This window comes from Felis catus, chromosome C1 (genome assembly GCF_018350175.1).
Source record: "Felis catus isolate Fca126 chromosome C1, F.catus_Fca126_mat1.0, whole genome shotgun sequence".
Classification (NCBI taxonomy): domain Eukaryota; kingdom Metazoa; phylum Chordata; class Mammalia; order Carnivora; family Felidae; genus Felis; species Felis catus.
This window is the reverse complement of record NC_058375.1, coordinates 50,590,001-50,617,212: the sequence shown is the minus strand read 5'-3', so window position 1 is coordinate 50,617,212 and position 27,212 is coordinate 50,590,001. Positions and strand designations below refer to the sequence as shown.

General features: G+C 38.0%; 1 protein-coding gene across 5 annotated transcripts in view; it reads right to left on the bottom strand.

Moving 5' to 3' along the window:
• PATJ (PATJ crumbs cell polarity complex component) overlaps positions 1–27,212 on the bottom strand; it is a 365,326-nt gene that overhangs the window by 326,751 nt on the left and 11,363 nt on the right. For all 5 annotated transcript variants that reach the window (XM_045035937.1, XM_023258767.2, XM_045035940.1 and 2 more), the window contains exons 2-7: positions 23,703–23,759; positions 23,438–23,604; positions 20,517–20,711; positions 18,844–18,983; positions 13,330–13,525; positions 11,054–11,182 (exon numbers count right to left, since the gene is read on the bottom strand). In XM_045035937.1, the coding sequence (XP_044891872.1) occupies positions 11,054–11,182; positions 13,330–13,525; positions 18,844–18,983; positions 20,517–20,711; positions 23,438–23,604; positions 23,703–23,724 (849 nt within the window). In that variant the 5' untranslated portion in view covers positions 23,725–23,759. The remainder of the gene's footprint in view (positions 1–11,053; positions 11,183–13,329; positions 13,526–18,843; positions 18,984–20,516; positions 20,712–23,437; positions 23,605–23,702; positions 23,760–27,212) is intronic.

The following is a 27,212-nucleotide window of genomic DNA, read 5'->3' as shown; positions in this document are numbered from 1 at the left end:
AGACATGCAAGTGAAAATGTCAAATATGCAGCTGGATATACAAATTTGGAGTTCAGGAGAAAAGTCCAGACCACAGAGTTAAATTTAGGAGTCATTAGCATATATAAAGTCAGGATTCTGGATGAATTTAAAGCAAGGATATGTGATGTTCCATTTCTTTTATTTTTTTTTAAATGTTTAGTTTTGAGGGACGTCTGGGTGGCTCAGTCAGTTAAGCATCTGACTTCGGCTCAGGTCATGATCTCGCTCAGGTCATGATATCACGGTTTGTGAGTTCGAACCCCACATCGGGCTCTGTGCTGACAGCTTGGAGCTTGGAGCTTGCTTCGGATTCTGTGTCTTCCCCTCTCTCTGCCCCCTCCCATGCTCATGCTCTGTCTTTCAATAATAAATAAAAGTTAAAAAAAAAAAAAGAAAGAGAAAAAAATGTTATTATTATTTTTTTTAATTTATTTATTTTTGAGAGACAGAGAGACACAGAGCACAAGCAGGGGAGAGGCAGAGAGAAAGGGAGACACAGAATCGGAAGCAGGCTCCAGGCTCCGAGCTGTCAGCACAGAGCCTGACGCGGGGCTTGAACTCATGGACCGTGAGATCATGTCCTGAGCTGCAGTCAGACACTTAACCAACTGAGCCACCCAGGTGCCCCGAAAAAATAAATGTTTAAAAAAATAAAGTAAAATGTTTATTTTTGAGAGCATGCACACACACGCACACCAGTGGGGGAGGGGCAGAGAGAGGGAGACAGAAGATCCGAAGCAGGCTCTGTGCCAACAGCAGAGAGCCCTATGTGGGGCTTGAACTCATGAACCTAAAGATCATGACCTGAATCACAGTCACACGCTTAACTGACTGAGCTACCCAGAAGCCCCTGTGACATTCTATTTCTTAAACTAAACGATATGTATATCGGTGATTATTTTATTACTTAAAACGTGCACAGCCATCATACATACTTCCTATGTACATTTTTCTATGTGTGTATCTCATGCACAGAAAAGTTTAAAACAATAAAAAAGCACATCAGTTCAAAATGTTTAACATTTCCATTCTACCTCCAACTGTGAAATTCTTGAAACAGCAGACCCATCTGCATTTTGTTTCATTGGAAATTTTGAATTCTCTTTACTTATCTTTACTATATTAAAGATACCAAAATTTAACACATAGCTGGTTACAAAAAATTATAACTGCAAAATACCTTACAGGTCGAAAATCACTTTTCATATATCATCTCATTCAGAGAGGGACAACTTTATTTTATAATTTTTAAAGTTTATTTTATTTTGAGAGAAACAGAGACAGTGCAAGTGGGACAGGAACAGGGAGAGACAATCCCAAGCAGGCTCTGCACTGATGGTGCAGACTGATGTGGGGCTTGAACCCATGAACCGTGAGATCATGAGCCAACGCCAAGGGGCAGATGCTTAACCGACTGAGCCACCCAAGAGCCCCTGAGGAGGACAACTTTAAAGATGAACAAATGGAGATTCAGAAAGGTTGACTGACTTGACCAAGGTCATAAAGATAATAAGAGAACCTAGGTTCAACCCAAGCTGTCCCAGTGAAGACCAGTTCTCATTAGTCCTTTATCTTACACTTCAGTATCTTCAAAGTGACACTAGTAGATCAATTTACTGTTTTCCTGTTCTCCAAGAAACTGTAACTGTCAAAAAGCTTCAGTGAAATGAAGATGAAAAGTAGGTATTTTGCAACTGGGAGAGAAAGACAGCCTGAGAATAGAGCAATGACCATCAGGCTTGTGCAGTACTAGGCTTCATATTCCTGGCTCCAGAAAGCACTATCTGTAAGGTATAGGTGAAATTCAGAAGAAAAAAGTAAAAACAAAACAAACAAAATCTTAAGACTAAAAAGTCTATTCCCCATCCTTCCTTTTCTCCAATTTTGCAGAAACTTGGATGAAGGTATTAGATCAAAAGAATGAGTTGGGACGCCTGGGTGGCTCAGTCGTTAAGCATCCGACTTCGGCTCAGGTCATGATCTCATGGTTTGTGAGTTTGAGCCACACGTGGGTCTCTGTGCTGACATCTCAGAGCCTGGAGCCTGCTTCAGATTCTGTGTCTCCCTCTCTCTCTGCCCCTCCCCCAATTGTGCTCTGTCTCTATCAAAAATAAATAAATGTAAAAAAAAAAAAAAAAAAGAATGAGTAAAAAGCTATGGGCTTTGTTTTGAAGTCTGGAAAAGGCCCTAGAAGCAAATGGAAAAGGAGAAGAGGAGGAAAACAGAAACGCAATTCAATTTAGAAACTCAGAAAAAAAGAAGATGCAAAGAGCAAAAAAGAATTGGTGGATTTCTGGGGCGCCTGGGTGGCTCAGTTGGTTAGGTGTCCGACATTGGCTCAGGTCATGATCTCACAGTTTGTGGGTTTCAGCCCCATGTCGGGCTCTGTGCTGACAGCCCAGAGCCTGGAGCCTGCTTCAGATTCTGTCTCGCTCTCTCTCTCTCTCTCTCTCTCTCTCTCTCTGCCCCTCCCCTGCTCATACTCTATCTTGCTCTCTCTCAAAAACAAAAACAAAACAAAAATTAAAAGAAATGGTGGATTTCTACTTTAAGCACTGATAATTTTGATATTCTATCAATGTAACAACTTGAGATAAAGCAAGTACTCAAGAAGAAGTCAGTGCTTATGATGAAAAACAAGGGTGAAGCGGCCTCTGTAAATCAAACCATCCTTGAGCAAAATTATGGCTGGGCCAAAGAATAAAGAATTTGTCCAATAAGTGTTTTCATATTTGGCTAAAGAAGGGCACTTCACCATAAGTACATATTTAGTTACTTCCTTAGGCACTATTTTTTTCCCTATTTTACCTCAATTCAATTTAAAATGATGTAGATAATTTGCATCTGTCACTGAAAGTCAAACATTTTCTTCTTCCAGAAAAACAGGTGTTCTAAGGAATTCATAAGCGCAAAAACAATCATCAGTCAGATTGATAGGAAAGACACCAAAATGACAGCTACCTTGTTTAAGTCCTGAAGCTCTAAGCATTACATTTTACTGATATTTTCTGATCAACATTCTCCCTCCATAACCTATCTACTGTGCAAGGAAAAAAAAGGCATAGAATCCTTTCTTTTAACAGAAATCATAAATCAGTGATAGCCAATAAATAGCTATGCTAACATTCAAAGACAGGGTGTTGGGGCGCCTGGCTGGCTCAGTGAGTGGAGTGTGTGACTCTTGATCTAGGGGTTGTGAGTTCAAGCTCCACATTTGGTGTGGACATTACTTTAAAAATAAAAATACACAGAGCATGCTAATCAAACATTCAAGTATAAAAATTTATTAACCCATGGGTTCTTTCACAGAGAAAAATAATTATGCATATAGGCTAAATAGTATGGAAGGCACAAAAATTAAAACAGCTGATCTACTTTCTCTTTCTCAAAAATAAGTAAACTTAAAAAAAAAGGGGGGGGAGGGCAGAGGTGCCTGGATGGCTCAGTCAGTTAAGTGTCCAACTCTTGATCTCAGCTTAGGTCATGATCTCACAATCGTGAGAAGGAACCCCGCATCGGGCTTAGCGCAGAGCCTGGAGCCTGCATGGGATTCTCTCGCTCTCTCAAAATCAAATTAAAAATCGGGGCGCCTGGGTGGCGCAGTTGGCTAAGCGTCCGACTTCAGCCAGGTCACGATCTCGCAGTCCGTGAGTTCGAGCCCCGCGTCAGGCTCTGGGCTGATGGCTCAGAGCCTGGAGCCTGTTTCCGATTCTGTGTCTCCCTCTCTCTCTGCCCCTCCCCCATTCATGCTCTGTCTCTCTCTATCCCAAAAATAAATAAATGTTGAAAAAAAATTAAAAAAATAATAATAATAACAGCTGATGTAATAGGGTACCACAGATTATTGTAAAAGCATTAAAAGTATCACTTATTCCAAGTTAGCAATTATAGGCTAAAAAAATATATTACTTTGCATCTTAAGTTCTCTGATAGGCAGACTAGATGAGGGGTGCCTGGCTGGCTCAGTCAGTAAAGCACGTGACATTCATTCGTTCATTTAGAAAGAGAGAGAGCCTGTGCACAAGCCAGGGAAGGGCAGAGAGAGAGGGAGACAGAGAATCCCAAGCAGGCTCCACTCTGTCAGTGCAGAGCCTATGTGGTGCTTGAACTCACATACTGTGGGATCATGACCTGAGCCAAAATCAAGAGCCAGACATTTAACCAAGTGAGCCACCCAGGCACCCTGAGCATGTGACTCTTGATCTCAGGGTTGTGAGTTCAAGCCCCACATTGGACACGGAGCCTACTTAAAAAAATAATAATAAATTTAAAAACTTTTAAATATATTATAATAAAATAAAAATATTTGAATACCTAAAGGAATTCAAGCTTTAAAATAAAAGCTATAAAATAAATTTGTTTTTTTTTTAAACTAAAAACAGAAAATAAAATTATTACTAGCTTCAATGCCAGGCCAATTCTATCACTGGTCTTTAATCAAAAGACAACCTAACACTGGCAGAAAACAGCGACTTTATAAAATAAACACTCTTTTCCTTAAGGAATTAAAGGAAGATAATACATCTAAGTATATCTATCCTATTCTACTCAAATTCTCACAGCCCTCATCAAATATTTAAGGATAAGGAAAATATCTGTTTATAGACTCAAAGCAAAATTTCTTGGGAATAACCAACTATTCAATGGCCTCAAGCTGAGCCTCACTTATTCTAGGCTGAAAATTTCTCATAGTACACACCCACCCTCCAATCCTTGCTTGGTTACATTCTTTCTTAGTATGAAAGATTACTGGAGAGCTAATGTGACTCATAATTGCCTAACTCCAAAATGTCAATAATTCGTGAAAACTTTTAAATAGGTTGCTTTGCTATAGTTACCTTCTAGAGAAAACAGGATAAACTCAGTGTACCTGATTTCCCTAGAATTTCTCCAGACCACAAGAAAGATACTTATGTAAAATGAAGTTTTACACTACCCATTTTTAATTCAAAACAAAAACAAAAACAAAAGTTCTAACTGCTGAAAATTTTTGAAACTTTTGTCATAGCTGAACGGAATTCTCAAAAGATGTATGTTTCAGGTACTGTGAATTTTGGAGACTGAGGATTACAGGTTGGTTTATAGGTAGGTCTATAGGTTTATAGATTATAGATTATAGATTTATAACATAGATTGTAGGTCTTTAACTCCCCTTACACAATACAATTTTCCTATCCATGGAATTGGCCCTGATTACATTAAATGATTGGTCATTGTAATTAAATCTCAGTAAGTGTTTCTTAAAAAGCTCATATAAATCAATAGTTTTTTTCATTTACTTTATACTATTAGAGGCAGTAGACAGCAGAAGGACAAGGACCAGCTTAGGAGTCAGACACACCCAAGTTCAAATCCTGGCTCTACTTCGATCAAGCTGTATGACCAAACGTCAGTTACTTATTCTACCGAAATCTCAGATCCTTCTTAAGCAAAATGAGAATAAATCCCTCTCTGAGTTGTGGGCATTATACTCAATACTATATGTAAAGTCTTTAGCTTAATGTCTTGCTTATAGCAAATCATCAATTGCTTCTGATCAATTGCTTTCTGATGACCCTTTATGCTGCAGTGACCTCAGTTAGGTGTTTTTTTGCCACACTCCCTCAACTGTACCCACCTTTTAACTGTGTATTATCTGTACACACAAAAGGAAACACTAAAGAGTTATTTCATAAAAATCTTTTAAATAATATGGACTTCTTTTTCTAACTTTCTATTATCTCATCTTATATTCTTTGAAGAAAGTAATATTAATTAACCCCACTAGCTGAACGTAGGTATCACTTTATGATCAATCTTGATCACACTTAAACTAATGACCCAAGACATCTGTATTCCCTTACCACAAAGATTGCAATAGTCAAGAGTGAACATTAGTATTCAAAACAGGAGTACATTTTAATTAAAGGCAATAACTCCCTTTAATTCTTTTAAAGCTATAATCAGGCTGGGGCACCTGGATGGCTCAGTTGGTTAAGCATCTGACTTTGGTTCAGGTCATGATCTCACAGCTTGTGGGTTCAAGCCCTGCATCGGGCTCTGTGCTGACCACTCAGAGCCTGGAGCCTGCTTCAGATTCTGTATCTCCCTCTCTCTCTGCCCTCCCCTGTTCGTGCTTGTGTCTCAATCTCTCTCAAATAAATAAATAAACATTAAAAAAAAAAATTTAAACCTATGTTCAGGCTACATGAGCAAAAACTTGTAAAGGCTTAGCAACAACACACAGAATCTGTTGAAGAGATTTTATCTGCCATTAGCCGAGGTGAGGAGAGAGGGGATGTCTCTGTCCCCTATGATCAGACTTCACCATATTCCCTACAGGAAAAAGCCAATTGTTCTGTTGCTTCTAGAGCTGGCTATTTCCTGATAAGCTTAGACCAACTCTGGACAAGTATACATCAGAAAAAGAAAAACATTAGGATGAACTTTAGATAAATAGATTTAAGCAGTAAAACACAGGCTTCAGAGTCAGATAGATGTGGGCTCAATCCTGACTTTGTCATTTCCTAGTTGAGTAGCCTTGGGCAATTTCTTAACAGCTTTCAAATCTATAATTTGAAAATAAAATTTATGACTGTTTCAAAGATTACATGAGAATAATATATATTAGGTAGATAACAATGTCTGGTATAAATAAACACTTGCTTCTCCATCATGACTGATGGGCATACCACAACCCCCTCCCTAATGACCTGAAATAGTGACAATCCCTTCCAGTAAAGGCTAAATATCAGACCTGGGCCTTTCCCAACAGTGTCTCAAAGGGATTAATTTGGGAAACTGCACATCATATTCTCCTTGTGACAATTCTTAATGCACATTAGGATATTAAAAGCTCAGAAAATTCTTACAGTAAAAAAGTCTATTTGATTTTATTTAACTTGGTGTTTTCTAAATTTATCTGACCCTTTGTTTTTCACAGTAACTACTCCACTTTGCATCTTGAAAAATGCTACTCCAGCAAACAAGCCTATGAAAATTGCTAAAGTGGGGGGGGGGGTGTTGGGGAGGAAATGTGGAAAAAGATATCAAAATATTCCACAATACTTCATCCTTTTCCAGGTTACAAAAAATTTCCAAAAACCCTTAAAGAATATGTTTTCTGCCCCAAATGTGTTTTGAAGGCTCATAAAATGACCATTTTCAACCCTTTTGGTCTCAGAAACACTTCACACTCTTAAAAATTATTAAGGATGCAGAAATGGGGATTACAAAGAAGCACAGGAAACTTCTGTGGGTGATGGATATGTTCATTTTCTTGAAGAAACAGATGGTATGATGGTTAAATTTTATGTATCACCTTGGCTAGGCGATGGTACCTAGTTTTTTTTTTGGTGAAACACTAATCTAGATGTTACTGTGAAAGTATTTTGCAGATATGATTAATATCTATAACTGGCTGACTTTAAGAACATTACTCTTGATAACAAGGGGGGAGGGTTGCACCATCAAATCAGTTGAAGACTTTAAGAGCAGAAACAGATTTCCTAGAGAAAAAGGAATTCTGCCTTAAGACTCTAACAGAAATCCTGCCTGAGTTTCCTAAGAAATCTTACTAACTGACCCTACAAATTTCCAAGTCCAGACCATGACATCAACTCCTGCCTGAGTTTCCAGCCTGCTGGACTGCCCTACACACTTTAAACTTGCCAGTAAACATATTTCAAATTTAGTTTTTTTAATTATTATTATTTGGGGGTGGGGGCACCTGGGTGGCTCAGTCGGTTAAGCTTCTGTCATGATCTCACAATTGGTGAGTTCAAGCCCCTATCAGCACAAAGCCTGCTTCAGATCCTCTGTCCCCCCTCTCTCTTTGCCCCTCCCCTGCTCGTGCTCTCTCTCAAAAATAAACATTAAAAAAAACAAAACCTTTTAAAAATTATTATTTTTTATTTGAGAGAGAGAGAGAGGGCAGAGGGAAAGAGAATCTCAAGCAGGGTCCACACTCAGTGTAGAGCCTGACATGAGGCTCGATCCCACGCCCCTGGGATCATGACCTGAGGCGAAATCAAGAGTCAGAGGCTCAACTGACTGAGCCACCGAAGCACCCCATCAAATTTATTAAACTGTATACTTTGCATATGTGTAGTTTATTATGTGTCAATTATATCTCAAAAATTACTGAGACTCTCAAAGCACTTTTATTTATGTGGTTCTTTTTGTTGATATCTACTGAATTAGAAAATAGCAGAGAAGGGGTATCTGGGTGGCTCAGTCAGTTAAGCATCCAACTTCAGTTCAGGTCATGATCTCACTTTGTGGGTTCAAGCCCTGCTTTAGGCTCTGTGCTGACAGCTCAGAACCTGAAGCCTGCTTCTGTGTTTCCCTCTCTGTCCCTCCCCTGCTTGCACTCTGTCTTTCTCTCTCTCAAAAATAAATATTAAAAAAAACAAACAAACAAAAAGAGAAATCCTTAAAATATTTAATACGTGTAATATATTAATATATATTTTATCTATTGATGTATACACTTTTTAGTTTGAAAATAAAAGCTATATTTTCTAAAACAAAATGGTGAGAAGAGTGGTAGTTTTAAATATTTTTGGAAATCTCTTTAATATCTGGCTTAAAAGAAGACAACTGGATTTTCACATCTGCTTTAGCATTCAATATGTTGCAATATGTTGCTTGGCTGAAGTACATAAAGAAAATCTGGCCTCCATAAAATACATGGTTAGAACACGTATTTAATAGTATTTAATAGCTCTTCAGGCCCATTCTTTGATAACACACCAAAATTTGACAAGTTGTAGTTTCTTAAAGCTCAGTGGCAATGTAGCATCTGCAACTACACCAACAAACTTTCAAATACTGATTCATTAAAATCTATTACTCAATTTTGAATTCTGAATGGACCTTTCACCTATACATTGTCCTATCACACGTTGGTCTTCAGAAAATATTGATCTACAGACTCATGCAGATGTTCCAAATGTTGACATATTTCATTATATAATATTTTAAAAATCGTATTAATATCAGCAATAATATAATCAGAAAAGTCTAAATATGGGGAAATTTCAACTCCTGGTAAGACACAACTTTTCCAGAGTTCTAACTTTTGCTTGAAAGTTCAAATTTTATCATCACCAACAAATGTCAGTCATTTTTCTTGAAGTGACAAGCTTCCTTCATCCATTTTCAAAGAAATGTCTGCCAAGTTCCCAAATCTGAATAACCATAATTTTTCCTTCAATTATTTTTTCAAAAATAAAAATGATTTTTCTGATTTGTGGTTGCCAGAAAGGGGGGGGGGAGGGAGGGCGTAGGTGGGCAAAATGTATGAAACTGGTCAAAAGTTACAAACCTCCAGTTATAAAATAAGTAAGTCACTGGGATATAACGTACAGGATGGTGACTGTAGTTAACAGTACTGTACTGTATATATGAAAGTTGCTAAGAGTAGATCTTAAAAGTTCTCATCACAAGAAAAAAAAACTGTAATATGTGTGGTGATGGAGGTTAACTAGATGACTGGTGATCATTTCACGGTATTAACAAACATCGAATCATGTACAGCTGAAACTAACACTGTATATCACCATATTGCAAAAAAGATTTTTGACTGAGGGGCACCTGGGTGGCTCAGTCGGTTAAGCATCTGACTTCGGCCCAGGTCATGATCTCATGGTTTGTGGGTTCAAGCCCCACATGGGGCTCTGTGCTGACAAAGCCTGCTTTGGATTCTGTGTCTCCCTCTCTCTCTGTCCCTCCCCTGCTCACATTCTCTCTCTCAAAAATTAAAATAAACATTAAACATTTAAAAAAAAATTATTTTGAATGAGAGCACAAAACTTAAGAATTTTAAAAATCGTTAGTGTTTTCTGTATAAAAAAGCAGCTAGTTTGTCTCACAAATATTTGTCTCAAAACCACCATCCAAATTCAGTATGTGACAGGAGTGCTGTTTTGTCACACATGCACTTCAATGTCAAAATTGACTAAAAAACAATACTCTTTGTTGCACTTCCTGTAGTAAGACTTTTTTTTTTTCTTTTTCATTGCAACCACACAGTGGAGAAGATTGCAGTGACCACTGGCACGGTTTGGTGCCATTTGCCTGTCTTGATCCCACGGATCCCCTTCAAGAGTCTCAGGGACCCCCACAGAATAAACCCTGAGAGCTGCTTCTCTAAATACTGTGGAAGGGAGAAGAACCTTGAATAGAAATGGAGCGCTAAGGAAATTGCCTCAAAGCTGTATTTGCGTAGTAGGTTCCTCTTTACTTATTAGAAGGGATAAATGTATAGGTAACTGAATATCAATCAGTGAAATTTACATACTATACTGATTATCACAGTCTACATACTATGGGCTCATTATTAAGTGGTGTCATAACCAAATTTCTAGAGTACATTCTAAAAACTGAATGTAATGTATAACATTTTCTTCAATGTAAAACTAAGCAGAAATAGTTAATAAGTTTTAAAATGGCCCACTTTCAGGGACACCTGACTGGCTCAGTCAGTGGAACAGATGACTCTTAATCTTGGGGTTGTGAGTTCAAGGCCTACGTTGGGCAAAGAGCCTACTTTAAAAAAAAAAAAAGGCTCACTTTCAGTTTAAAAACTGCTAAATAATGAAGTGTAGTCATTTGACTTATGATGCCAGAAAATCATAATCAAGTAAAATTTACCACACACAATATTTGGACAAATGTTTATAATCACTGTACCTTCTGAGTTTAACATTTAGGCCCCTGAAAGATACGCTGGGAGAGAATACAAATATTCAAAATACAACACCTATTAACAATTCTTCAACAAAAATACTGTTCTCTGATGGAATCAGGAAGACTGTCAACAACAGAACCTCCCCCTCCACCAAAAAAAGAAAGCTGACTTAGGAACTGTTTAAAGCCAAGTTGAGTGTGTATTAACATTTATGGGGGGGAGGGGGATAAACATTTTTAGCAACACTTCATTTCTATTTATGGAATCATATATCCTAGTAACCCATGCTATAAAATTACATTTCAAACCATACATTTTAAACTGTATAATACCAAAGCGAAAATAAACAAGTCAACTTACTCGATCCGCTAATCCTCCAGGAACTACTGTCCTCACAACCACACCACTCGATTTTCCTCCAACTATTCCAAAACCTAATCCAGAGCCATCATTAATGAGCTCAACATCTTCAATATGGCCCCAATGAACCTACAAATTAATAGCAAATAAAAGCCACAGTGTTAGCGAGACATAGATGCTTAGCTTCCCGATAATTACTGAAGTAACAGATATATCACAAACTGAACATTCATACGAGTAATTAAGGCAACTCTCTAAAGGCTAGGAGATAAAGATGATCATATGGTCCCTGCTCTTGAGAATCTTATAATCCAGTAGAGAGATAATCTAAAACACAAATAATTAAAATGGGAAAGAATATCGAATCTAACAGGATAGAGACATGTAGCTCTAAGAGGACAGAGACATGTCTCATTCTCTAGTCTATACCCAATATCTAGAACAATGCCCAGCCCACAGGAGGAACCAATAAATATATGTCTACCTGAACTGAAAGAGAACCTCAAATATTATAAAGGTTGGCAGGGGAAAGATAGGGGAGGCAGAGACAGGAGGTCAAATCCAAGGAAGAATTACAGAAACCTTCAAGAAAAAGGTAGCATTTTAATTGCACTATGGAGAAAAAATACATTGAAGCAAAAGGGAAATGTAAGAGCAAAAATGGACCAGGTAACAGAATGAGTCAAAGATGTGGTCAAAAGATTGGATTTAGTTGGGGAACCTGGGTGGCTCAGTTGGTTGGGTGGCTGACTCTTGATTTCGGCTCAAGTCACAAGGTTCATGAGACTGAGCCTCGTATTGGGCTCTGTGCTGGCAGCACAGAGACTGCTTGGGATTCTCTGTGTCTCTCTCTCTCTCTCTCTCTCTGTCCCTCCCCCAGCACATGCTCTCTCTCCCTGAAAATAAAACAAAACATTTTAGAACAAGATTGGATTGGGGCGCATGGGTGGCTCAGTTGGTTGAGCTTCCGACTTCAGCTCAGGTCATGATCTCATGGTCCATGAGTTCAAGCCCCACATCAGCTGTGCTGACAGCTCAGAGCCTGGAGCCTGCTTCGGATTCTGTGTCTCCCTCTCTCTCTCTGCCCCTCCCCTGCTCATGCTCTTTTTCTGCCTCAAAAATAAAGATAAACTTTCAAAAAAACTTTTTTTTTTAAATGATCAGGAATATTGGGACACTTAATAAATTCACATCTAGAACACTACCTAGTATCTGCGGAGTAAAAAGATTTGCTAAAATACACCTAAATTAATGATCACAACCAATACTCATAGAGTGTAAATTCTGTACCAAGCACCATGCTTAGCTCTTCACACGCATTCTCATTTAATCTGCACATTTAATCTCTCTGTGAAGTGGATGCTGTTCCTAGTTCCAAGTAAAAGAAGAAACTGAGGTGTGGGGGAGTCAAGGAACCTGCCTGATAGGACACAGCTAGAAAGTGGAAGAACTGGACTCGAACCCACCTTAGCCTGGCTCCGGCGCCCTTGTTCTTACCCACTGTGCAAAGCATTTTCCCACTTTGTACATTCTATTTATTATGTAAATTGTGCTGTATTAATATCACTGATTGCAAGAGGGAAAATGTCTACACATTAATTTGTGTTGTGACCTTGTCCTGTACCCAGATAGTCTATTTTTTCTTTTGTCCCAGTGAATGAAAATTAATCAGCTAGCACTTAGTGTTATAAGAAAATAAGATTTATTAGCCTGCATTCTGAAGATGGAGGCCAAAATCCGTAAAATGTTATAAACCAAGTTTAAAGATTTCCAAGAGACTTTTACTTTTATTCTTTTAAATTGTTCAGTAGACATGCTTACGTGAAAAGGAAAACTTCTGTAATTCTGCGGTATAAATAATCTAATCATAAACATCCCATCTAACTTACAAAAATTTTTTTCAATAATAATTTTCAATATTTTTGGAATAAAATAACTAAATCTTACTTAAGATACTTAATAGTAAATCTCTAATAAAACTCTCAGCTTAATTAAGGAACTCCCTACAGCACCAAGGAACACAAGACTCTTTCCCTCACCAAATAAGTTAAACATAATACTACAATTCATCCTCTATGTTAACTGATAATCTTAAATGAGGAGAATCATAGGATGTTGAAAAAACAGAATATCTTGTTTAATATGCTAATGCTATATTTAGAGATGATCTTTCTCAAAGTATGACAAGTAAAATGACACCTTCTAAATGTCTTTACACTTATTAAAATCAGTGGCATAATTCAAAATTGAGTTATTTTTCCAAGTTTGCAACTCACTGTTTCCAGCACAGTTGTATCAGTTAGACTGGTGGACGTACTGCTCTTCATGTGGCCTGGTTCCCTGGCCACGACCAGACGCAAAGATCCAGTGGTTTGTTGCAATAATGCAATTGCTTGCTGATGGGAAACGTTCTGATCCAGCGGTGTGTGATTAATAGCCAATATTTGGTCATTTTCCCTTAATCTTTGATCCCTTAATAAGAAAATTTTGTTGTAATATAATAGCATCATTAAAAAAAAATCTATTCAGGTGAAGCAGTTTATTTCTTATGGCACTATTTCACTTAGTACAATTACTCAAATAATTATATAACAGAGCTCTTCAGAGTGCTTTTCAGCAAAGCACTTATTAGCTAATTAACCAATTAAGTGGTGCATCCCTGAACATGTGTGCATGCACATGTATGGATGTATGCGTGTGTGTGTGCACCCACACACACATACACCCCCCCCCACACACACACACACTTTAAAAACCATTTGGAGTGGGGGGGGGGGCGGTGCCTGGCTGGCTCAGTTGATACAGCATGCAACTCTTGATGTCAGAGTCCTTAGTTCAAGCCCCACTTTGAGTGTGGAGAGAGAGAGAGAGAGAGGGAGAGAGAGAGGGAGAGAGAGAGAGAGAGAGAGAGAGAGGGAGAGAGAGAGAGAGGGGGGGGAGGGAGGGAGAGGGAGAGGGAGAGGGAGAGGGAGATGATAGATAGATAGATAGAAAGAAACATTTGGCTAGAAAAATAAGCAAAAGCAATGTATGGAGCCCCACTACCAAGTTTTGCAAGTAAAACACTGCCCCCATTATTGCAAGAACTGTATCCTTCTGAACCCCTTCCAATCTGACTTCAACATATATCACACTGGGGTAACTATATCCTCAAATTCACCAATAACTTCCTCTCTAGCAGAGTCATCCTATCTCCATCGTCCCTTGCTTTTCTGACACTTGTCAATAATTAGGCCCCACTCTCCTTGAAAATCAGCAGACATTACTTCTAAATCTGTTATCTAAGCCCTTTTCTGTCCCAATCACCAACTGCCCAACTGCTAACCAAGGTAAAAGGAAAACAAAACAAAACAAAACAAAACAAAACAAAAAAAAAGAACTGTTTTTAAAAGAATTTAGCAAAACCTGGGGCGCCTGGGAGGCTTAGTCGATCGAATGTCTGACTTTGGCTCAGGTCATAGCCTTGTGGTTCGTGGGTTCAAGCCCTGCGTTGGGCTCTGTGCCAACAGCTCGGAGCCTGGAGCCTGCTTCAGATACTGTGTCTCCCTCTCTCTCTGCCCCTCCCCTTCTCACGCTCTGTCTCTTTTTTATGTTTAAATAAACAACAAAAAAAAAGAATTTAGCGAATCTTAAGAAAAAAACACCTCTATTACAGTTAATATTTACTAAGCACTTGTCATTTAGCCAGGTACTGCACAAGATGCTTCACAAGCATGATCTCATTTACTCCTCACAATCACCTCTTAAAAGTACTCAGGCAGAATTTGGTAACTTCTGAGCTCAAGGACACAGTATAAACTTGGTTTGTATTCAAAGGCCTGTACATTTGGTCCCCAAGCACTCCTTCCAACTTGGCTTCCTTCCTGCATAAACCCCTTTTCCAACTATTCTGATCTATTCTTCCCCACTCAAACACGCCTGGCATTTCCCACTCTCATGTAGATGGTTTCCTGCATCTTTACTGTCCTCTGACTTGCTTGGCCAAAATCAATCCACCTTCCGTGATCCAGCTGTCTGTCTGTCTGTCTGTCTGTCTCTTTCTCTCTCTCCCCCACCCTCCCCATCACTTACCTCATTATCACAATGATCTAAACCACTCATTTACCACTCACTGAGTATGCATTTGTATTAAATATGCTGTAGACAGAGCTAGGTAAATCCTTTAAAATTCTAAGTTTTCTGAGGACACTCATGTTTTAGATTCTCCTGTGAAACTAGCAAGATCAGAGGAGCATGCAATTCTTGGTCTCAGGGTTGTGAGTTTGAGCCCCATGTTGGGTGTAGAGATTACTAAATAAATAAAAACTTAAAAAAACGAAACTAGCAAGTTAGATATTGAAATATCTATTTTTGATGTCGAAATTGTGGACGGCTCTCATGATAAATCAGGTACCATTAAAAATGTTGCTTATATAGGAGTGACTGGGTGGCTCAGTTGGCTGAGCGTCTGACTCTTGGTTTTGGCTCAGGTCATGACCTCACAGTTCATGAGTTCGAGCCCCAAGTCAGGTTCTGTGCTGACAGTGCAGAGCCTGTTTGGTGTTCTCTGTCTTTCTCTCCCTCTCTCTCTGCTGTGTTCTCTCTCTCTCTCAGAATAAACTTTTAAAAAAATGTTGTATATGTCCTTTTATTAATATTAGGAAAGGCTTGTGTTAAGAGATAAAAATAAGATTAAAAATTGTATATGCTCCATGACCTTGTCTTTATAAAAAGAAAACATTCTAAGGTATTTCCTAGTTGTCTCAGGGTAGTCAAAGTCCTAGATGTTTGGGGGAGGGGAAAATAGTTTATTATTCTATAATTTTCTATTATATATATGTATTACTTTCATAATTTTGAAATATACATATATTAAATTGAGAATGTTGCTTGTGAACCTTTCCCAAGTCCAAAAGAAACATTTATTTTAAAATGTGACCACTATAGGACGATACCAGAAATCACTTCCATTTTCCCATCTCCAATGTCCTCCTTTCTGACTTCTTCATCTAAATTCCTATTCACAGTTTGTTCGTTAAGGAAAATTTCTTAATTAATCCCAAATGAATGGATACTCTTGAGTCCTTTCAACCCTGATGTAACTGATTTTGTGTAAGTTCTTAATTTACTCACATTCAAATCTTCTATTTTCTGGAAATCAACCTATATTAATCTACCTTCCCCCTACCCAATAGACTGCCAAGACACTGCGTTTCTTTCCAGTTAGTAACTACTCAGGGAATATACACTCAACCCCAGATAAACAGGTTGTAGAGAAGTGAAATCTCCTGGAAAATATGATTTTGATGCATTTTAAAGTTGAACAGAATTAGTTTTCCTGCTACTATAATTTAACTCCTCCATACTGTTTGTATATATTGAATTCATATTTTTCACTCAAGGGGAGACCAATTCTGGTCTCTCCATTGCAACATTTGAAAATAATGGATTCCCATTACTTTGAGAGTCAAAATAGCACAGGTAGGTCTTAGGTAAGATCCTAAAATAGCACAGTTCTATGTGGAAAATCCTCAGGAGAAAGGAAGAACTGATCGTGAATACATTTCACATGACTAGAAAGTCATGAATAACTGACCCCCACCTCTCTCCAGTCTCTTCTCATACTGTCTTGCACTAAATTCCTACACCAGATACACAGCAGCCTCACTCCAAGAATAGGAGCTGTGTTCCATCTCTCCATAGGACTACTGTCAAGACAGTCTCTTTATTCTTCTAACACCTTCTCCTCTTCGCAGACCCCACTGTCTCAAGTTTTCCACCAAGCACTGTGGTCTCTGGGAAGTCACCTGACCACTTAGTCTTGGTAAAGGTTGTTTACATGCTGACACATCAAATTCCACTTTTTGGAAATGCTCACCTCACTCTGTAATTACAGACTTCATACAGAGCAACTCAGACACAGGACTGACCACAAAAAGTTTGCATAACATTGAAGATACACTAAACACTAGTGAACTGTACATTTTAGAACAGTGACACTTATATTATGTGAATTATATCCCAATAATTTTTAATTTAAAAAAAATAAAAATAAAAGTTGGGTCAATCAAAGTTAAATAGGCTTTTTGTCCAGGGACTTCAAAGCCTATGGTAAACTAATGGTAAGTGACCTAAGGCCCAGGCTCACCCGGGATTGTCTTAGGTTTGTCAGAATAGTCTTACTGTATACCTGCTGGCTCAGTGTCACTAACTGCATACCCTCTCAGTCCCAAAACTCTCCCAACATGGACAATAAATTATATGGTTACCCTAACTATGTATACCCTATCTCCAAGAACAGGATAGAATTTCTCAAATATATCTAACCATTGCTAAGGTTCCTCAGAAAATACTTGAGGAAATGTTGCATGAAATGGCAGAAGAAAAGCTGCAAAGTCATTGAAATCCATTATTTCTGAACTTTCAGTTAGAGAGACTAGAACTCATACCCCTTGAATGCAGAATGTGAATTCAAAAATGTATTATTGGCTGAGAATTTTTTTTATAATAGTACCAGTACTGTTGTCATTACTCTAACAGGCAGTAGAACTGTGATGAATAACATTGTACTCGTTAAATGAATAGCAAAGGACCTGAATCATATAGAAACAAAATACAAGGCTTGCACATACCTGTTAAAAATAACAAAAAAATATATATATTCAGCAATCAAAAAGAATGAAATCTTGCCATTTGCAACTACGTGGATAGAACTAGAGGATATTATGCTAAGCAAAATTAGTCAGAGAAAGACAAGTATCATATGACTTCACTCATATGAGGACTTTATGACAGAACAGATGAACATAAGGGAAGGGAAGCAAAAATAATATAAAAACAGGGACGGGGACAAAACATAAGAGACTCAAATATGGAGAACAGAGGGTTACTGGAGGGGTTGAGGGAGAGGAGATGGGCTTAATGGGTAAGGGGCATTAAGGAATCTACTCCTGAAATCATTGTTGCACTATATGCTAACTTTGATGCAAATTTTTAAAAATAATAAATAAAACAAAACAAACAATAATAACAATAATAATAATAATAAGGGGAACCTGGGTGGCTCAGTCAGTCAAGCATCTGACTTCAGCTCAGGTCATGAACTCACAGTTTGTAGTTCGAGCCCCACGTCAGGCTCTGTGCTAACAGCTCAGAGCCTGGAGCTTGCTCTGGAATCTGTCTCATTCTCTCTCTGCCCCTCCCCTGCTCACGCTCTGTTTCTCTGTTTCTCTCTCTCTCACTCTCTCTCTCTCAAAAAGTAAATAAACATTAAAAAAAATTTATTTTAATAAAATAGTACAATAGGGGGAATCACATAGATTTGAGGAAGCTTTTAATTGATAAGAGAAATAATCAACAGTGTGACATGACCACCAAAACAGCTGTTACAATCTTAAGATGCAAATTTCAGTATTTCCATCTTACTGATCAGACATAGCTAAAATGCCATGTTCAACTGTGAGGAGAATGTGGTGGAATAGAGCACTAGCTTTGGAGTCCGGCTGTCTTGGAATCCTATCATGGCTCGTGGTTCCAGGGCCAACAGCTCTGTGATTGCAGGTAAAGTGCTGAACCTCTCTGAAACCCAGCTTTCTCATCTATAAAACAGGGCAATGATACTACCAGCTGGATCGCTGCCACAAGTACATGGGAGAATATCTGCAAAAGGCCTGACGAATGCATAGGAAGAGAGCAAGTGTTAGCTGCTACCGTTAACTGTTTTCATTACTAGTTTCTTATTTGCTTTATAATAACATTTTCAGAATTATCAGAAAAAAATTAGCAAAACACAGAGGGAACGCCCTCCTCACCTGTCTGCTATACTCCCCGGCTGCACCTCCTTCACAAAGATATCAACTTCTCCCAGATTTTGGCTTCTAAGGGCCACCACACTGAATCCCAGGCCTCCAGTTGAAGGTCGTTCTATCTCGATATATTCAATTTGGCGACCCTAATGAAGGGGGATTAAAAAAAAAAAAAAAAAAGGAAAAGTCAATAAAGTATATTTAACCACCATACCCTTTCCAAAGAACTAAAATTGCTATTTTTGTGAATAACACAAAAAACAGCTTCTCTTAAGTCATCTCTATCCAAAAAATCTCAGAATTTCAGCAATAAATTATTTCTGGAAATGCTCTCACTTGGTTATTTTCAGTAGAACACGAGAGGGAATGTGCAGTATTCTGCAACCTCAGGGAATCGGAGAGGTATTTTCACACTTCATTCACGTTATGAGATGAAGCCCAAGCTGGATGAAAATTCCCGAGAAAAACATCTTTTTCCACAGTAAATTCTAGATTACTTTTTACACTGAATTTCTCTAAATTCTTTCCATGAAAAATACATTTTTCAATGAGGAAAGCAAAATAGATATCGAGAATGTGCTAGTGTTCAGCCGAAGTTAGAACCAGCTACATTTTTTAGGGTCTAATTTTTAATTTTATTGTGATGAATTAATATTCCACTTTATTAGGTTAACTCAAAATATTATGGAAAGGCCACCATTCAAATGGGTTCAACCTGTAACAAACACATATTTTATTGCTTTAGTTAATAACTACATTTATGACATGAGAACTTCATAAATGTAATCACATAACAAAAGCGTTACATTAGGGGCGCCTGGGTGGCTCAGTCAGTTAAGCATCTGACTTCGGCTCATGTCATGATCTCATGGGTCCTGAGTTTGAGCCCCACGTCAGCTGTGCTGACATCTCAGAGCCTGGAGCCTGCTTAGGATTCTGTATCTTCCTCTCTCTGCCCCTCCCCTGCTCATGTGCTTGCTCGCTTGCTCTCTCTCTCTCTCCCCCTAAGAATAAACATTAAAAAAGAAATTTTTTTTAATTATTAGTCAAATTAATAGGATAGAGCTATAAAGTCAAAAAAGGAATTAGGTATAGAATATTTAAATATCACACCTTAAACCGATTCTATTTAACTCTAAAACTCATGTTTCATTTTTTTTTTTAAAGATACTTATTAGAAGGTGAGGTAAACAAACATTAACACATCCAAAATCTCAACTATTTAATTTTTAATAGTACAAGGGGTAAAACTGGATGACTCCTTCAAATGTTTCCCTAGATTTTCCAAATTATATTAGGTCTAACTCTCATTAATTCTGTCTTGATAAAAAATTAAAAATAGCTTCAAAGGAGCTTCATCACTTCTGGTAGACATCAATTTTCCTCCTATGACCAAAATCCTAAGAATCCCTTTCAAGTGCAGAGATATGTCAAACTGAATTGTCTAAAAACTCCTTGCCACACTCAGATATTTTCCTTACGTAATTTTAAGTCAATAAATGTCTAATACACAGGTTAAAAATAGTATCAATCTCTCCTAACAATATAAAAATGCAAGCAAACCACACAGAAACTAATTTTAAGGCAAAGAGTTTTTTTTTTAAAGAGTATTGTTTTCTTTTTTAACCTATAAGAGGAAAAATATAGCAAAATAGTCCCATGACGAGATATAACTTTACCTGAGCCATCTGTTGAATGACTGAATTAAAGTCTTCATTTCCCAGATTAGGAGTCCAAGGAAACAACCCAGAGGCAGTCAGGTTATTAGAGGGTCTTTGGGCATTCCCGTTAGTAATGGCACCATCTGTAAACACTAATAAACCTTTCCTAGAAAAATCAAAGTTGGCTGAACAATCTGAGGGTATGTGGCTGAGCTGTCGGAGAGAAAACAAGAGAATCATTAACAGAAACCTACACAAAAGAAATTACTTATTAAATATTCTATTTTCCCCATTACATGTATAAATTGCATATTAAATATTTACACAAGAAATAAGATACAGATATATGAATCTGTGCGTTTGTAAGGTTAAAAATTTTTTTATTTAGTATTGCACAGAATATTTAATAGTTTAAAATATGTTGCTTCCTGCCTTCTACCATCACCCCAAGTTAACAGCATGTACAACAGCTCATTACACTTCTTATACACAGGTACAACCAGTCAGATAAACATGTAAGACCTGATCCCTTTTGCGTTTCCATGTAGAAGGCCACAAAAGATCCACAGGTAATTGAAACAAAAATAACAGTAAAAGTATTTAATGAATGATTGCTATGAGCAAAGTACTACACCAGACTCTTACATATTATCTCATTTAATCCTTACAATAGCCCTAAAAGATATTATTCCATTTTGTGAACATGAAAACTGATTCACAGGTTAAGGAACCTGACCAAGATTAGCAGCAAACGAGTACTGTTTATACTTACATGGTATAGAAAAAAAGTGGGAGGAGGGGAAAGAAACCTATAGTTATGGTGAATAATAGAAGTTAATTTTTAAAATATCATTGGCTGAGAGGTGCCTGGGTGGCTCAGTCGGTTAAGTACCTGACTTCAGTTCAGGTCATGATCTCACGGTTCGTGGGTTCAAGCCCTGCATTGGGCTCTGTGCTGACAGCTCAGAGCCTGGATGGAGACTGCTTCAGATGCTGTGTCTCCCTCTCTCTCTGCGCCTCCCCCACTCACGCTCTGTGTGTGTCTCTCTCTCTCAAAAATAAATAAACATTAAAAAAAATTGAGAAATAAAATAAAATCTCACTGGTTGAAGGGCGCCTGGGTGGCTCAGTCAGTGTCTGACTCTTAATTTCGGCTCAGGTCATGATCTCACAATTTGTAAGGTCGAGCCCCATGTCAGGCTCTGCACTGACAGACAGCTTGGGGCCTGCTTGGGATTCTCTCTCTCACTCCCTCTGGCCCTCCCCATTGTGTACATGCTCTCGTGCTCTCAAAATAAATAAACTTAAATATATATATATGTGTGTGTATATATATATATATATATATATATATATATGTATATATATACACAGGAGTGCCAACACATCGGAATAAAGGTAACATCAAGAACGAATGTCAATAGGACCACATAGGGAAAAAAAAAAAGTCAATATCCACCAAAACTCTATGAAAACACTCAAAAAACTTCAGATTTTACAGTTGAATGCATACAACGATTATGCATATAACAACTGCAAACTATATAAATACAAAAGATAGTTATTATGATGGAGTGGTTGGTCAATTCCACTCTTCGTCCAATAAGAGCAACAGATTTGTAGTAACCCTTCCCAATTTCTATTGCTATTAATAGCATTCACTTGCCCTATAGGACTCATCCCCTGGCCAGGGACTATAGTACCAAAGCATCAACATGGGGAGTTCTAAAATTATGGTATAAATCTGATCCAGAGAAAGAAATTCACAAAAAGACATATGTGCAGACTTTAATCCTTAATTTGCTATAAGAAAAATCACTTGCTAAATATTTGTGGGCAGCCATTTTGGTTTATTAGCAAAAACCATTTTTCCCAGATTTTTTTAATTTTCACTTAACGATGTTCTGCTACATTATCTCCAATTACATTTAAAATTCTGCCCAGGGGCACCTGGGTGGCTCAGTTGGTTAAGCCTCCGACCTCAGCCCAGGTCATGATCTCACGGTTGGTGGGTTTGAGCCCTGCATCAGGCTATGTGCTGACAGCTCAGAGGCTGGAGCCTGCTTCAGATTCTGTATCTACCTCTCTCTCTGCCCCTTCCTCATTTGTTCGTTCTCTCTCTCTCTCTCTCTCTCTCTCTCTCTAAAATAAATTAAAAAAAAATTAAAACTCTGCCCAAATGTAATCCATAGGAGAGCTACTCTTCAAGCTCACCTTCTAAAATAGATGATTTAAAATCAATTTGCCCTCCGTGACCCCAAAAAACAGCAACCAAGAGGACAGTTAAAACTATTAATTGATATCACTCTAGGAAGTGCTGCCATGTGATCTATTATTCAACACTCATGTGTGTGGAAACCCTAAGACTCCGAGTACAATACTGTATGTAGTGGAGAAAACACAGGTAAAAGACCAGTTATACTGCTTCTGAGACCTTTCTAATCGGAAAATCCATGACATTTAACATTTATTTGATAAATATTTGATAATTGGGAGGTGTAAGTAATATGGTATAAGGGTATGATCACTTCTCACTAGAAAAAATGGCTTCATGAAGAAAACATATTTAAGCTCAACACTATTTTATATTCTGAAGAAAATGTTGGGAAGTCTGAAGGTATCTGACCTTTACATATTTAAATAAGTACAACTTATATTCTAAACACAAAATTTATCATCAATGTATATATTTTTTAAGTAAGCTCTACACCCAACGTGCAGCTTGAACGTAGGACCCTGAGACCAAGAGTGCATGCTTTACGGACTGAGCCAGACAGGCAAACATTTGAAACTATTCGTGCAGTGCTACCTGTAGGTTGCAGGTCCCAGTACAGTCTCCCTGTTGAATTAAGTGCACCGAGAGACAAGTCTGTCTCTGTCTCTTTCTTTCTTTGCTGGCTTGAACATACCAACATGTAAAGCCCTCATGAGTAACTTACTTGCCCTCTCAGTTGCTTGATGGACTGCTGAAGTGTAAGGATCTGATTGAAGAGAGGGCTCTTTAGTGTTTCATAAAACAGAGAGAGTTTCTCATTCTGCGATGTGTCCCCCTTCTCCTGCAGTTTCATTTTCAGCCGATCAAGAACTTGTAGGACCTGCAGTTTATCTTGTTTGAAGAAGGATAACCAGAGTACAAGTTAATCCCATCATCGTTTGAATCGTTTGAATCATTAATTCACTGATAGAACTGTGTAGTTAGCATACCTGGAGCAGGATTTTCAGGCATTTTGAATTACTGTCTTCAATCTCTTCTAAAGAAACCTAAAGAAAATTTTAAAATACAAAAGATGAATTTCAATTAGCATATACTTTTCTATAGTACTGTAAAAAAATTAAAGAAAACATCAAGAACGTTCTTCATCAAAAGACTTCACTCAGGAAATTCAAATTAAACCTACAATTTGGGGGGGGTCCCCAGGTGGCTCTGTCAGTTACGTGTCCGACTTTGGCTCAGGTCAGGATCTCACACTTTGTGGGTTGGAGCCCCGGGCCGCGCTCTCTGATACCGGCACAGAGGCCACTTCAGATCCTCTGTCTGTCTGTCTCTCTTTGCCCCTCCCCTCCCTCAAAAATAAAGAAACATTCAAAAAAAAAAAAAAAAAAGCTACAATTTGAGGCACCTAGGTGGCTTAGCTGGTTAAGTGTCCAACCCTTGATTTCAGTTCAGATCATGATCTCACAGTTCATGGGCTCCACGCTGACAGACACAGCCTGCTTGGGATTCTCTCCTCCTCTCAAAATAAATAAATAAATATTAAAAAATACTTTAAAAAAATACAATGAGGTGCTAAGATGGCTAAAACTAGAAAGAAAAACAGACAATCTGTTGACTGTTGACAAAGATGTGACGCAACCAGAACTCTCACACGTCACTAGTAAGAACATAAAATGCACATTCGCTTTGAAGAGTTGCTTGGTAGTTTCTTATAAAGTTAAAAATACACTTGCTGTATGACTCAGCACTTCCACTCTTAAATACTTACCCAAGAAAAATGAAAATATGAATTCACAGAAGGGCTGTATATGAAGGTTCATAGCATTTTTATTTATAAATATATGTACATAAATTTATAAATAAATGTTCATAGCATTTTTATTTATATTTTATAAATATATAAAAGCTCTAAACTACAAAACCCCAAACATCTAATAACAGATGAGCGTACATGTTATAGAACATAAACAGAATATTCGGAAATAAAAAGGAAAAAAAATTATGAATATACACAACACGGATTGTTCTCAAAAATCCCTCAAATGTTGAGTGAAAGAAACAAGACAAAAAAGGTTACAGACTGTATGATCCCATTCACATGAAGTTCAATCTATAGCTATAAATTAGTTTACCTGGGCAGGGTAGAAAGGAGCTGACTGGGAAGGGATTTGAGGGTGCTTTTGGGGGAAATGGAAATGTTCTAAGTTTTGAATGGGGTACTATTCACACAGATGCATACATTTGTCAGCATTCATTGTCTTATATTCTTTAAATCAGTACATTTTATTGTATGTAAATTAACTTTAATTTTTTTTAATGTTTATTTTTGAGAGAGACAGAGACAGACACACACAGACACACACACAGAGCTTGAGTAGGGGAGGAGCAGAGAGAGAGGAAGACACAGAATCCCAAGCAGGCTCCAGGCTCTCAGCTGTCAGCACAGAGCCTGACGTGGGGCTTGAACTCACGGACGACAGACAGTGAGATCATGACTTGAGACGAAGTCGGACATTTAACCAACTGAGCCACCCAGTTGCCCCTAAATTATACTTTAATAAAGTTGATTTTGTAAAAAGGAGCCTGGGCTGGAAAAGAACATCTAAATTAAGAGATGAAGATGATTTTAGAGAGATTAGGGGGAAAAAAGTCCCCAACTGCACAAATGATCCCGGATCCAAGTGCATCTGAGTCTCCAAAAGGTAACCACCCAATATACTGGCATTTTCTGTTTTTTTAATTCCAGTGATTTATTCAAATAAATTTAATGCCTAAAATGGAACTCAACTGAAATGTAACAACTCAAAATGCTAGCAAACCCTCTGCTCTGACCAAAATGGCACTCTCAGAGCAGTCACTTAACCTAATCGTACACTAGATGGTAATAAATCATCAGAGAAACAGGAGTATTATATAGTCCAAATTTTCCTACATCAACTCTGGATACAGTTGCTGAATGAGGTCTTTATCTTCTAATTCAAGGTCACTAAGAAGAAAGCATATTAAAAGCCAGTAAGGGATGCCATCTGCACTGATAAAAGGTCCACGTATTCCATCCAAACGTTCACTGGATTCAGTGAGAAAGAATTGCTGAATAAGAGCATCACAGAAACGCTACCAATGAGCTCAGCATCTCAATTGTGCAACCTTTACAACTACCCATTGACAGGTAACTGAGTAACAAAAGACAGTTACAATGGCACTGTCCTTTTCTATAGCAGCCTAAGGCCCAAGAGGATTGACAAGAGCAGCTTTGTGGTCATTAATACATCAACCACTCTGAAATAAAGAATGCAAGCTAAAACTATGAGATGCTATTTTTTACTGTCAAGTTGGCAATTTTTTTAAATGAATAACCGCATGTAGCATAGATGTCATGGAAAAACAGGCGGGAATATAAATTTGCACAACCTTTTAGGAGAGCAACTTAGCAATAGCTATCAATATATTAAATTTGCATTCTCTTTTACCCAGAATATCTACCTCTGAGGGTCTCTCTTAAAGAAATTCTTGCAGACGGGCACACAGATGTGTGTACAAGAATATTTACTTCATTGTTTTTAAGAACAAAACTCTTGGAAAAATTAAACTATCAAAAGTAGTCAGTCATGGGGTGCCTGGGTGGCTCAGTTGGTTAAGCGTCCAACTTTGGCTCAGGTCATGATCTCACAGTCTGTGAGTTTGAGCCCCACATCAGGCTCTGTGCTGACAGCTCAGAGCCTGGAACCTCAGATTCTGTGTCTCATTCTCTCTCTGCCCCTCCCCCTGCTTGTACTCTGTCTCTGTCAAAAATAAATAAATGTAAAAGAAAAAAATTAAAAAGTACTACTTCTAAAAAAAAAAGTAGTCCATCATTACAATAATAAAGTAGGTCTGAATGTATTGAAATGACAATGGGAGGGAAAGGGTTAACAGTAAGCCTGTGGCTCCCTCCTTCAGGGAGGGATAGCCAGCTTGATAACCAAACCCCCTCTCAAACCCTCTAAAGATTTTTAATAGGTAATAGCCCATGTTTTTAAATGTCAGGAAATACCTGATCTGTCCTAATTGCTTTTTGTAAATAATCTGAGAATATGTGGAATTATGGGGCATGGCTGACTAGAAAATAGGAGATAATCACACAGATATTTTACATTTGTCTAACTCGTAGAGTATAAAACTCAGGATTCCCCAAAAACAAAAGGTTTCCTTATAGAAAAATGTTTCCAGGGGCGCCTAGGTGGCTCAGTCAGTTAAGCATCCGACTTCAACTCAGGTCATGATCTCACAGTTCACGGGTTTGAGCCCCGCATTGGGCTCTGTGCTGACAGCTCAGAGCCTGGAGCCTGATTCAGATTTTGTGTCTTCCTCTCTCTCTGCCCCTCCCTTGCTCATGCGCGCGCTCTCTCTCTCTCTCTCTCTCTCTCTCTCTCTCTCTCTCTCTCAAATAAACATTAAAAAAAAAAAAGGTTTCCATATATATATTGTTGAGAACTTGTCCAGTAATCTAAAACAAAACA